Source organism: Lagopus leucura, unplaced genomic scaffold (genome assembly GCF_019238085.1).
Source record: "Lagopus leucura isolate 7727_CA_CO unplaced genomic scaffold, USGS_WTPT01 Super-Scaffold_100001, whole genome shotgun sequence".
Classification (NCBI taxonomy): domain Eukaryota; kingdom Metazoa; phylum Chordata; class Aves; order Galliformes; family Phasianidae; genus Lagopus; species Lagopus leucura.
The window spans coordinates 101,390,757-101,403,238 of record NW_024962262.1 but is presented as its reverse complement, the minus strand read 5'-3'; the positions used below and the strand labels follow the sequence as shown (position 1 = coordinate 101,403,238).

The following is a 12,482-nucleotide window of genomic DNA, read 5'->3' as shown; positions in this document are numbered from 1 at the left end:
CAGAGCTGTGAAGCCCTCCTACCACGTTGTGGCTGCATAATACAATTATAGGCATCACATAGCAGTTGGATCTTGAGCAAGTAATGTAGCATCCTGGAAGTTCAGTCTAAATTCTTCAGTACTTTCATTTCATCAGCACAGGATCTGAAGTATGCGTACAGATGACAGAAAAGCATTAGCTGCTTAATCTTATGCTCTCACATGTGCTTTACAGAAGGTTCTTTGGTCTTTTGTGTCTTCATGAGAAAAACCAGGCAGAGAATGAGTGAATGGTGCTCAGCAGGGGCCACTCAAATTGTGGAGAGGAGCTGATATATACACAGAAAAACTTCCTAGGACCTGGAAAAAATGTTAGACAAGGGCGGCCCCCCCCCCCCCCCAAGCTTAAATCCAACTTTTTCTCATGTGACTTTAATTGCATGCCAGTGACTGACTCCTGGCAGAAATTCCTAGCATTTACTTTGCTGAAGCTACATCTTGAGAACCTAGGTTTCTCCCACACCTCCTTGCGACATGAGAAATCCCACCTATTCTTATGAATTTAAAAGCTTATTTACACAAATACTTAGTTTCTGGTCCTGGATGCCTCCAATGACAAATGAGAATCTGCTCTAACATCAACAGAAACTTGCACAAGCCATGATGATTGCCAGTCATCTTCCTGCACGATGAGGCCTGGGTGCCTCCAGAGCTAGCAGGGTGTCTTTTCAGAGATGGAGGCTAGCCATGTGCTGGGCCTTATTAGCAAGAATACAGTGAGCAGTGATGAATCCCATCTTCATGGCATATGGAAAGCCACAAATGCTAAATGCTACTCCGTGAGATGTTGACACTCTGGAGAAAGTTCAGCAAAGGGCTCTAAGATTGTGGTGGGATAGAGGACATAACAAGGGTTGGTTGTTTAGCTTGGGAAGAGAAGGCTGATTTTGTTAATTGTTGTCTGCTACCACCTACAGGGGGGTAGAGAGAAGATACTGCCTCAGCCTTCTCACAGGGGCATGGAGAAAGGAAGTTGGCAACAAATGAACTTCTCTCCTGTAAGGATGTTTCAGCAGTGGAACAGGCTCTCCGAGATGACGCAGAGTCCTTATGCTTGGAAACGTTCAGGTTTTTCCTGGGCAAGGCCCTGTGCAACCTGATCTAACTTTGGAGTTACCTTCTGGGAGCAGAAGGCTGGAGTGGAGATCCACGGATCCTGTATGAATCCTTCAGGATTTTGTGACTAACAAATGGATTTGCTTGATTTTGCCTTTTCTTTCCTTTTTTTTTTCTTAGTGGGGTAGTAGAAGCAACCTTACAAGACAATGCAGATGGTTAATTGTCTTCACATGCCAAAAAGAAAAGAAATGGAAAAACCAGCTCAGCTGCCACCACACTCTGAATTTCAGTCTATCACACAATCGTGTTAATCCAGCATAAGTGTGGTGTGACAGAAACAAGTGATGCCATCTTTCCTTTCATCTTTCAGTTTAAAAGTGCACCATCTCTCTCCCTAGCGCTGTTCAAAGCAAAATGATTGGAGGTCACCAAACTAACAACTTTATTCTCTTTATCAGTGTTCTGGGGCACTGCTCTCCTCATTGATGTGCTCTCATCCACATGAATCTTTTCAGAGATTGTATTCGTCTTCAAATTATTTTTCATAATATCACAAGTTTTTTGAGTTCCTCATCTTCTTTTGTTTCATAACTTTCCTTCTAAGAAAACAAACAAAAAAGCATGTTCTTCATGAATAAGTGGAATTTGCCTGTAGCTTCCAGAGCTCCGTTGTACCATAAACTACAGGCTCATGTTCTCCTGCCATAACGTTTTGTGGAAGCAAAGCACAAGGCCAGATCTACTTTTTCACTGTTCCTCAGGACACACGTGACTAATCCTAGAGCCAGACGTCCCCCGTGCCTGTACAGTGCTCATCCCAAAGCATCCGAGAGATGTTCAAGCTGTCTCTTCCGTGTCAGAGACTCACATTGCTGCCAAGAGTGAGACAGAGAGAGGATTTGAGCCCCAGAAGCAGTAGGCACATTCTGCTGTAGATGTTCTTTGAGGGGGATACTTGCTGTATTGACAGTTGAAAGCAACAGCAACAATGAGGATCTGTGCCTGGCATTTCTCAACCAACTTCTCTTTCCTTGGCACTCAACAAACCATCACTGCTATTCTATCACACAGCTCAGCTGTTGACACTGGGGTTTTCAGCCCAAGGTGGCTGCAGAAAGCTTTGTCCTCATATTTCCCCTTTGTTGCACGCACTGGGATACATTCTTGTTCTAAAGAAAACTCACTGCAGCCCTGGGATGTTTGGGAGGCTATAGAATACACTTCTGCTGGATTAAAAGTAAGGTATGAACTTCACAGTGAGAAGTGAGTCAAAATGTAACCTAGATTGCTGGAGGGAGTTTTGTAGATGACCCCATCACTCTCTGTGTTGCAATACCACATCCTGCAGCATCAAAAATATCCCTTAATTAGACATCGGCCAAGATACTTGTACCCATTATCATCTCCACAGGTAGCTGTGGATGTCCAAAGGTGATACAGCAGCATCCCATCTCTCCTGTAGGAGGGATCTGAGGGTCTTCAGAAAGAGAACAGGTTTATATACTTCACAGTTAATGCTGGCCAGATACAAGATTCTAGCAACTGGAGAAAGTACCACATTTGGTACCCAGCACTGCACAGGATTGGCACCTCGGTAGAAATCACTATAGGCTTCTGGGGCAGGGTAGGCTGCTTTGCACACCTCTACCTTAGGGCCAGAAGTCTCCCAGTTTTAATCCCAGCCTGTCGATGTGACTGCCTGGCTGTTTAGAACCAATCTACCTGACAGCCTTTGCTCACGTAATGAGCTCTGTCTGACCTGTTCTTCTCCGCACAAGGGTTTTGGTTCTCTCTTATTAGTGAGGGACTTCTTCCTGCTCACTGTGTTTGCTTTAGCTCTGGGCAGACAATAATCAGGATGAGGTCCTTTGATGAACACTCAGACAGTCTGACTCTACTTATGTAGCCAATAGCCCAATGATTGAGTCACAACATGATATCTTAGGTCAATTAAATTCTGTATATAAACTACAGATCACCTCAGAAAGCTAACACAAAGCAGAAAATTATGACTAGCCTCAGACTTGATGCTATGGGGACTAAAATGTGAAAGTGGAATCACTCAGAGAAAAACATGCTATCACAGAAATCTGGAAATGCAATGGAAAATTCCTTCAGCAAGACTAAGTCAATGATACTGCAGAATAGTGTTTTCTATTCTTATTTTACTTGGTACAGGCAGATTGCATCCGTGCAATATACCAAATGAGACAAGAGGAGCAATGTATGAAGGTTGTGTGTAAGGTGGCTGATGCAAGCCCTGGCTGAAGCCAGTTAATGCCTAAGGCAGACAGAGGAGTACTTAGTGAGCCGGCCTTCTGTGCCCCACATTTTGAGTTGTCGCAGTCGCAGCTCTCATTCCTGAGGGCTTCCCACACCCTCCATTGGTCCTTTTGCTGGTCAGGCTGTGGGGCACCCATGCAGGCAGTTTTCGGAAGGCGCTCTTGTGCTGACCTCGCTCTGGTCATTGTCATTTCTGCTGCAAGGTTCTGTTCTGGGAGATGACAAAAATGCCACTCAAGGAAGTCAAGTCAGCATTTAAAATGGGTTGTTGGGGAGAAACGTCATCTGTGTCTTTGTTGAAGATAATCTGACGATGAGTAAAACAGTGCCTCCAAAACCTTCATTTCACAACATGACTGCTCAGCATTATAATGCCCCCCTCCAGTGCCAGACAGCTGCTGCCACTCTCTAGAGCTCTCCATCAGCCCTTGTGGCTGTCTACTGGGAAGTGGCAGCAGCACCTGCATGTTTTGCTGGCTTCTATCAGAAAGAAGCATTTTCTAGAGCAGAACTGAGGGTGTTTTGGGGGATTGGTGGGAAGGGTACCAGGAAGCAGCTTCTAGGAGTGAAAAGTAGGGACAGAAGGTGAGCAGGGAGCTCAGCACGCCCAGGGACATACAGGCAGGTCAGAGGTGTCAGGTGGCAATGGGCTGCAGAGCTGCATGTGTGGCCCCACCATAGTTCCATCTCTTTGCACGCTCTCATCCTCACCCACACACTCACACCATCCTCACACTGCTGACTCAGGGGAAAGAGATGTTGACGTTTTCTGCTTGGACACCACAAACAGTTTTTCTATAGCAGGAGAAAAACACACTTCCCCCCAACCATCACAACTACCCCCCCCAGCTTCTCTCCTCCCCTCAACGTGATCCCATGGGCTGTGTAACGCAGAGGGCATGAAGGGCTGCAAAATCCTCCCCCAGCAATCACAAGGTTGTTCCCAGTTCCCATACACTTCATACTGATCACATTCCTCAGGGGGCAGAAGAGCTGTGTGCAGCAGCAGAGATGAGAGCAGCCACCACAACAGGTTGCTGCTTCAGTAAGGCACACCACTCTTTTATGGTCTCTTTTATCCTCCACCCGCACCACCTGGCTGAGGAAAGCTAGAAAGTAAGCAAGGATGCCTCAGCAGTGAGGCAGCCACCTTCACCTCCCTTCCTCTAGCCCCAAGAAAAGCCCCAGCCCACCCAGCTAAGGGACTTGGGTGTCTGACACCACACACAGAAGGATGATTAAGTCTGAAAGAGTCAGAACCAGTGGGCTGCTGGAACGTGTGAGCCATGACAGTGGGGATTCTCTAAGGTAACGGGGGGCCTGGGGTGAGGCACATGAGTGGAAATGTGCTCGCCCAGCATGAGAGCTAAATGGGAGCCAAAGCAAGTCCTCTCAGTGCACAGCCCAGGTGGATTTTCCCCAGCTGTCCTGGAGAAGGATGTTTTCTCCACACAGTGTCACAGCGTGCAGCCCCTCCTTCTCAGTGCTGGTCACTTGTCCTGGGCACTTCCTCTACTGCCACTTCCACGTGGATGACCTTGTCTTGTCTTGGACCACCTCAGCTTGCTCACAGACCCTTGAGGACATGTAACTCACCACAGACCCTTTTCTCATGCTGCCTTTAAACTGACCAATCGAAAAAAATGCCCCGAAATACATTGAGGAATGGAAGAGGATAGAGGAGGGGGATATCATCAGAAAAAAAAAAAAAATTACAAGTTCTGAAAAGCCCTGAAAGAATTAGAAATAAGCTGTGAGAGGCGGAAAGATCAAACCAAAAAAGGCAAGAGATGAAAGAAAAACATGAAGAGCACTTGCTGGGAAGTGTCTTCTATACTTTTTCCATTGTCTGTGTAGAAGCAAAACTTGTAAGAAAAACAACAGCGACCCAAAGAATTTCCACTAAAAGATGCTTAGAGCAGTGCCTCTGGTCCCCCCCCTCCTCTCTCTCACTGGCTTCAGCTCTGCCCTCACATGCCTCAGCCCTACGCCTGCTTCTTGGTCGTGACGCATCTTCTTAGTGATATGAGGAAATTAGCTGCCCACCCACAGTATAAGGGTGCAGAGGGAGATGCTTTGATCAGAAGGAGAGCACGAAAGCAAGCAAGACCAGCTGGCCTTCACTCAGTTCACCCACCCACTCCAACACCTGCTTGCCCGTGCCTTATTTTTGCTGATCTCTGAAAGCTTCAGACCCCACTAAGAGCAGACCAGCTCTCACGTCTCCTGGAGGCCACCATGAGGCCAGTGCCCCCGCTGCTACTCCTCGCTCTGCTGGCTGTCGACGGTAAGAGGGACTGAGTGCAGGGAGGGCAGAGAAGCTGGGTGAGCCAGGAATTTGTCCCCTCCACATTATTTAAGCCCTTCATCCTCAACTGCAGATGGCTAGATTTCACCCTCTACTTTGTGACCCCCCACCCTTTGCTCAGCCCTCCATCTCGTTACAGCAGGCAACATCCTACCAGGAGCAGCAGGGGTAGAAAACAGAGGGCAGAAGGTGTGGGCCAGAGAGGGGAGTTCGACTCTGCTGCCCTGCTACCTGAGCCCCAGGAAGCGCGGGAAGAGTAGGAAACAGCTGTCTGACAGGACATCCGTGCTCTGGAAGCGGCACGGGGCAAGGTAAGCTAAGGCAAACACAATTCTGTCTTCTTGTGGGGAGGGGTGCTTTCCCACATCCTCTCTCTCCCGCCTCAGCCCTTGATCTAGCCTTTGCTCTCGGCAAACCTACGCCCTCTTGTCCGTGTTTCAGTGCCCCCCAGGAGCTGCACGTGGTGCTGGAGGTGGAGTACACAGGCCTGCGGAAGACGGCTCTGCCCATGAGGCCACGGGTGTCAGTCTTGGACTCTGCCTTACGCAATGGCAATTTCTCCCTGCGTATCAACCCAGTCAGGAGTGACGATGCGGGTCTGTATGAGGCACAGGTGACCTACAACACGGAGGTCCGGAGCTGCCAGGTGGAGCTGGGGGTAGTTACAGGTAAGAGAAGGTGGAAACCTTGGAGAACTTTGATTTTAGGAGGGTGTATGGGGGGGGGTTGTTGTTTGGCACAGTGTTTTGAGTACTGACAGCGGCCCCCCGAAAGCCCACAGCTTCCTGCCATCTACTCTCGCTTTTGGAGAGGGCTGCCTGAAGGACAAAGCTGGGACAGAAGGTGGACAAAGGGAGGGCTTGGCGGTCCTCCTCTGATTAGCCCTCACTTCCCTCCTTCCTTTTTGGTTGCAGTAACCCTCAGTCCACCCAGACCTGTGGTAGAAAATGAGCCGCTTCTGCTGAGCTGCAATTCTAGCCACCGGGCCAGTCTGGTGGAGACATGCTGGTTTCACAATGGGCGTCCAGTCCTCAACTCTGGGACCTTCTGCTCCTTGCATGGGGCTCTCTACATCCTCCGGCCCACTGTGAGTGACTCAGGATCCTGGCACTGCCAGCTCAGATACGCCGATAATGAAATCGTTTCTGCCACACACAGTCTGCAAATTCTAGGTGAGTTCAGCCTCTGCATTGCTACTCCAGCTTCTCTGAGTTGCTTCCTTTTGTATGGCCACTGACCAACTCCAGTAGTTACAGCTTCGCAGCTCTCACCCTATCCTCATTCCCCAGATGGTACTCTTTCCAGCCACCACTCCAAATTGTGCTCTCTCTTTCTCACTTAGGTTTCGATGGCCCAACCAACCCTGTGGTCTATGCCGCAGCTGGCTCTGCAGTTGACCTGCCATGCACCCTGAACTACCTGCCCAGTGCCTTTGGGATCCATGTGGTGAAAGCCCATTGGAGCCACTTTGCAGGAGGACACTTGCAGAACTGGAGCATCTTGCAGAACCAGAGCAACAGAAGCTTCCCCCTTCATCTCCCCGTGGTGGGGCCGGTTGATGCAGGGCGGTATTGCTGCGCTGTTGCTGTTGGCAACAAGATGCTCAGCAGGGACGTGACCTTGGCAGTGATAACAGGTGAGAAGAAAGACAGGTAGGTTCATCACCCCGTTGGGATCCTACTCTGATAAACCTCCTTCTGCATCACTGCAGTGAGTGTAGGTTGCTCCTGCTTGTAGATTCCTGCCCCAGGGTGAAAAACAAGGTTTCTATTTGAGGCATTGCACTGCACTAGACTCTTCTTAAAGCAGAGGTTTTCCTGGGCAACTTAGTTATTTGTCTGAAGGACTGAGGGAAAAAAGAAATTAGAGGAGGTAATGAAGGAGGCATGTAATAGAAAAAGAAGGGTTTAGGAAGAGATGTGGATTTGCCTGTTGACTTTCCTGAAGGTAGCTCTCTCCGTTGCTGTAGTCACCCCAGGCATCCAAGGACCAGTTTCTGAGGGATCTCATTTGCTGCTCACCTGCAGCCTTACACATCCCCAGGGACATGAACATTTCCAGTGGAAGCACCTCAGTTCTGCCTCTGCTGGCAAAAAGTTGACTGTGGCCACCTCCCACAACCTGAAGGACAGCCGAGTCCAGACTGGCCCTACCTTGGAAATACCCCAAGTGTCACAAAAGGATGTGGGCATCTGGGAATGCAGTGTATATGGCCCAGAAGGCAGACTAGGATCAGTGGAGTATGGACTGCAGATCACAGGTACTGTCTCCTGCACGTCTGAAACCAGCCCCTTCTTCTCACTCTGTTAATTCCCTTGGTCACTTCTTTTTTTGGTCTCACCCCCCCCTTTGACTGAATCCCATCTAATTGCCATCTTGTCTTAGCTCTCATCAGTTCTCCCCTTTGCTCCATCCAGTTGCTTTCATACTTTTCCAGTTTGCCTCTGTTTGAGCAGTCCAGTCTTGCTCCAGTGAAAAATAAACCTTTGCCTCCTTCCTAATTGTGGTTCTTCCTTGTAGGTGCCCAGGTCTCCAGCCCTCCCACCATCTTCAGTGGTCAGGTTACTTTTGGGCTCATGCTCACCCTCTTCTTCCTGCTTATGGTCTGTGTTCTGGCTCTGGGACTGCAAAAAAGGGTAAGTGCCCATCATGCCATTTCTGTTAGTTTTCCTCTACATCGCCCCTTATTTGACCTTCCCCTTGGGTACCCTGGAGCCAGCAATTAAATATCTGAGCTGGAGGATGAAAGGGGAAATCTGTGGAATGAGTCCCTGGCTGTGGCGCTGAAGGTGCATAGATGTGTGGTGAAAGTCATACATCAGGTAGCAGAAAGTCTGGCTAGTGCCAGGGTTTGTTTGGTGACTGGGTGCAGGTCAGGAACCTCCAAGGAGGAGTCGGAAGTCTTAGGGGACATCGGCAGCCCAGACTTGAAAAGCTCCTTGTTTACTCTCATAGAGATCAAGCCACACTGAGGCAGGTGAGCCTCCAGGCTTTTGTGGGTATCCTCTTGTTTTCCTGGATGCTTTGATATAATAGCAGTCTCTCATTTCATACAAATGCCTGTTGGTTCCCGGATGCTGATCTTAACTCAGGTCTGTTGTGCTGGCTCAGCCTTCCTGCCTCTGCCATTCACTTCCAGCAAGATACTGCCCTTTATTTGCTCAACTTCTTCCAGTATCTCAGCTTGCTGCTGAAAACAAATTGTGCAGACAAATCACACTGTTTCTCTGCATTTTTCTCATGGTTTCTTTACAAATTAACTTCACGGCAAATTCTTCTGTCAGGATTTCTCTTTGCTGGCAAGGGGCACGTCTCATGAATATGCAGCACTCTGTGTGATGTAGCTGCTTCTACCTAGCTTCTTGGAGAGGGCCAACAGTGAAAATTACCTTCCATTGCTGTGGTGGCCCACGACTCAGAGGGATCTCAGGTGTTGGCGCTTAGCTCAGCAAGGGGGCTGGGGGGTTGAACCTGCCCTGAGCTGGAGAAGGAATGTTACAGCAGTGATGCAAATTCCCAGCAAACCCCAGTGGCTGGAAGCTGAAGACAGGCAGCATCAGAACAGGAGCGAGATGGACTTTAAAAAAATACTGTGAGCATTGCCAGAGTGACCTGTGACTTGTTCTTCATCATCCATTCTTAATTGGAACTGATAGTTATTTGAGAGAGTAATCCACAGTTTCTGTAGATTTCTGGGTTACCCTTCAGACTGTGCAAGCCTAGGGGTAGGATAAGATGATCAAACCCACTCACAAATAGGATACAGAGATGTCCAGTTTTGTTAGCTTAAACAGCTCTAATCCAGCCAGAATATTAACATCTCACAGCATTTGTATATGATCTCATGGCCTTGCTGTGTGACGTAAACAAACCTCTTCTGATGAAACAGAGATCCACTGATGGTTCTCAGGACCTTTTCAGCAGAAACTCCCTGTTGGGCTCATCCCTTGTGAAAATGCAGATAAGGAGGAGCAAATATATCTTCTCTTTCTCTCCCTCTCTTTTCTGGCATTCTCTAATACTACATTTGTTCTTCTTGCATGGGTCAAACACCAGCGGCTCGCAGATATTCCTTCCTTAGCTCTTAACAACACAGTAGGCATTCCTGTTCTGAATTCCTGAACACACCAATGTACAGTTGGCACTGTTCTGTTTCACTCACCATCTTTCATCTCCTTATTCCATTCTACTGAAATATCTGGGTCTTACGTGACATTTTCTTCTTCCAAACATCAGCTTTGGCTCATCTACAGCACGGATCAGCACTTTCACATACTCAGCCATTATTGACTGGTGCCACAGCTGATCTTTGAAGACCTGTGCTTACTATTTCTATACTGGCTGGCAGAAACCAGCCAGCAAAATCCCAGTCCCTTCCCCTTATGTGAGATCACGCTTACAATGCCATTCTACTAATACCATTTCCCAGTTGCATTTTTTGTCCAGGTGGCACAATACACTTTATCACCAGCAGGAACTATTATTTCTGCCTCTTTTCTAATATCTAGAAAGTCACTTGCTAAAGCAAGATGTGGAATGGGTTCTGTCTTTATTTGGGTCTTATCTCATTTTGCACAAAGCTTCATGCCTGTAATTATTCTCTCTGAAAAGTTATTATTAAAATCTGGCATATAATTGAACCTGTCAATGGTCTGACAATTGCCCAGATCATTCTTTGCTCTCTCTCTTGAATATGTCCTGTCTTTTCTATCCCTTCTGTCCATGACACTGCAGAGAGGGCAGCATTGAGCCAGTCTTCCCCAGAAGTTGCAGGCATCAGACAGGCGTGTCTTCCTTGGCTCTAGGAGGCAATGGGAACCTTGTCATGGAGAGCAGTAGGACTGTGTCTTCCATGGCAGGGAGAAGCCCCAGATTGTGCCATGTCCCTCCAACACCTAACGCTGCCCCCTTCTTCTCTTTCAGGTGCGTCTGCCTGCTTCCTTCCCAGCACTGGAACGGATAGATGCAGTCACTGTGCCAAAGGAGATGGAAGAGAACCAGAAACAGACAATCCAGCAAACAGAGTGCTGATTGGAGCATGGGCACCAGGCCTGGTCTGCATGGGAGGATGAAGCCCTGTGTGCTGTGCTGAAGAGGAATGGGCACATGCAGACCTCTGAGGAGGGTCTAGGGATGGCATGAGCATTTCAGGAGACCGTGGGAGCTCTGCACCTGCAGAAAGGCTGGGAATTGCATACCAAGACAAGATGAAAGCCACCACTGCAATAAGGGAGCAGGTAGCACAGATGCTTTGGAGCTGTTGGAAGCATTTGGGCCAGCAGCCATCGCCTGCTTCAGTTTCACTTCTCTCTCCCAGCTCTTGCCCCTCCTTACTGCCCTCTCAGCCTTTCTCTGCTGGGCACTCAAATGCAGGAGGCAGCCAGAGCCCAGCTCCCTGACAACCCGTTGGTGTTTTCTCCCCATGCCCAGTTTCTCCTCCCACTCCCTGCACTGCCCTGCTCCTGCACTCATTCAGTGGCAGAAGGGATCCTACAGAGAACTGCACATATTACACATTTTGAGCATTTTATTTTATTAGAAATTATTTGAGAACGTAAAATAAATGTCCAAAAAAACTCTGGTCCCTTTGTGTGTTTGTAGAGGATGCTTCCTGATGGTTCTGGGAGTATCTCAGTTTGCATGAAGCGGCTTCTAAGGACTTTGCTGCCTTTCTCTTACAGTTTGGCTTTGCTGAAGTTGACTGTTAATTTCTGAAATTTTGATTTCTGAATTCTGAATCTTTTTCATTTTCTGAAATGATGGTGGGAAAGGGGAAATTAAATGTCACTAGAGAAGAAAGAATTGCAGATTCAGCCTCTCATTTTTGCTGTGATTCAGTGTCTTTTGGTATTGCTTTTTTTTGTTCCTGTCTGGCTCTTCCTGTTTGTTGATTTATTTATTCCTTCTCTTATTTCTCAGATTTTCCTGATAGATCTCTCACTGATGCTGGGACTTTCTAACATTCTCCTCAGACTCGTGATGTACTTATTAAATGTAGGAGTGAGTCCACCAAGTCCCATTTCCCACAGTCCTTAATACACCTAGTTTTCACCTAATTAGAGAATTTTTCTCACTTCCTCTCCAAATGGCCATGGAAGAGGACTGCAGTACTGCTTGAATAGTCATTGTATACCACTTCAGAGGAAAGGCTCAAAGAGTTTCACATTTAGCTTCTCCCATATGGGTTACCGGGATGTGGCTGCTCCAGCAAGGAGGCACTGGCACGAAACTTAAGCTCTGAGCATTTATGAAGGAAGACTTTCTTGCTTGGATTAGAGGACTTCACTACCAGGCCAGGTTTTCTTATTTCTGCAGACCACTGAGGAAGCCTTCTCACTGCATGGCCCTTGCCTGACCCAAGAGCTTCAGCTTTTATTGTGTCCTCAGTGAGACCTCTGCCATGATGCCCAGGCTCTTTCCTGACCTGGTATGGTTACAGGAAGCCAAAGCTAAGATGTGGTTATGCCGTTTATATTTTCCCTTTGGCTACATGACTTTGGCAACAGTGGTGCTGAATTTCATTGGCCTTCCTAATGCTGATGAGCTGTTTTCTTAGATGTCTCCAAAGTCCTTACCATTCTCAAGTTTCCTGATACAGTTAAATAGGTTCATGCCATGTGTACGCTGGGCCTTTTTCTTCTTACCCCCTAGAATGCTAGTAACTCATGATTTAATTTTGATGGAGGTGGGCTCCCTGTTGCCTTCAACAACTAGCAGCTTGGTTCCACTCCTTGCTTCCCAGCCCTGAACTGGCTCTGGGCACACAGCAAGGCTTTCTTGCTTGCCCCTGTGC

At 47.9% G+C, this 12,482-nt stretch overlaps 1 protein-coding gene across 1 annotated transcript; it reads left to right on the top strand.

Moving 5' to 3' along the window:
- The first annotated feature begins 5,619 nt into the window (after positions 1 to 5,619).
- Positions 5,620 to 11,189, top strand: LAG3 (lymphocyte activating 3). Its single transcript, XM_042866838.1, has 8 exons — positions 5,620 to 5,668; positions 5,811 to 6,000; positions 6,131 to 6,357; positions 6,604 to 6,861; positions 7,032 to 7,325; positions 7,659 to 7,949; positions 8,210 to 8,325; positions 10,613 to 11,189. Exons 1-8 carry the CDS (start codon positions 5,620 to 5,622, stop codon positions 10,718 to 10,720), a joined length of 1,533 nt encoding a protein of 510 aa, XP_042722772.1. The 3' UTR covers positions 10,721 to 11,189.
- The last annotated feature ends 1,293 nt before the right edge of the window (positions 11,190 to 12,482 follow it).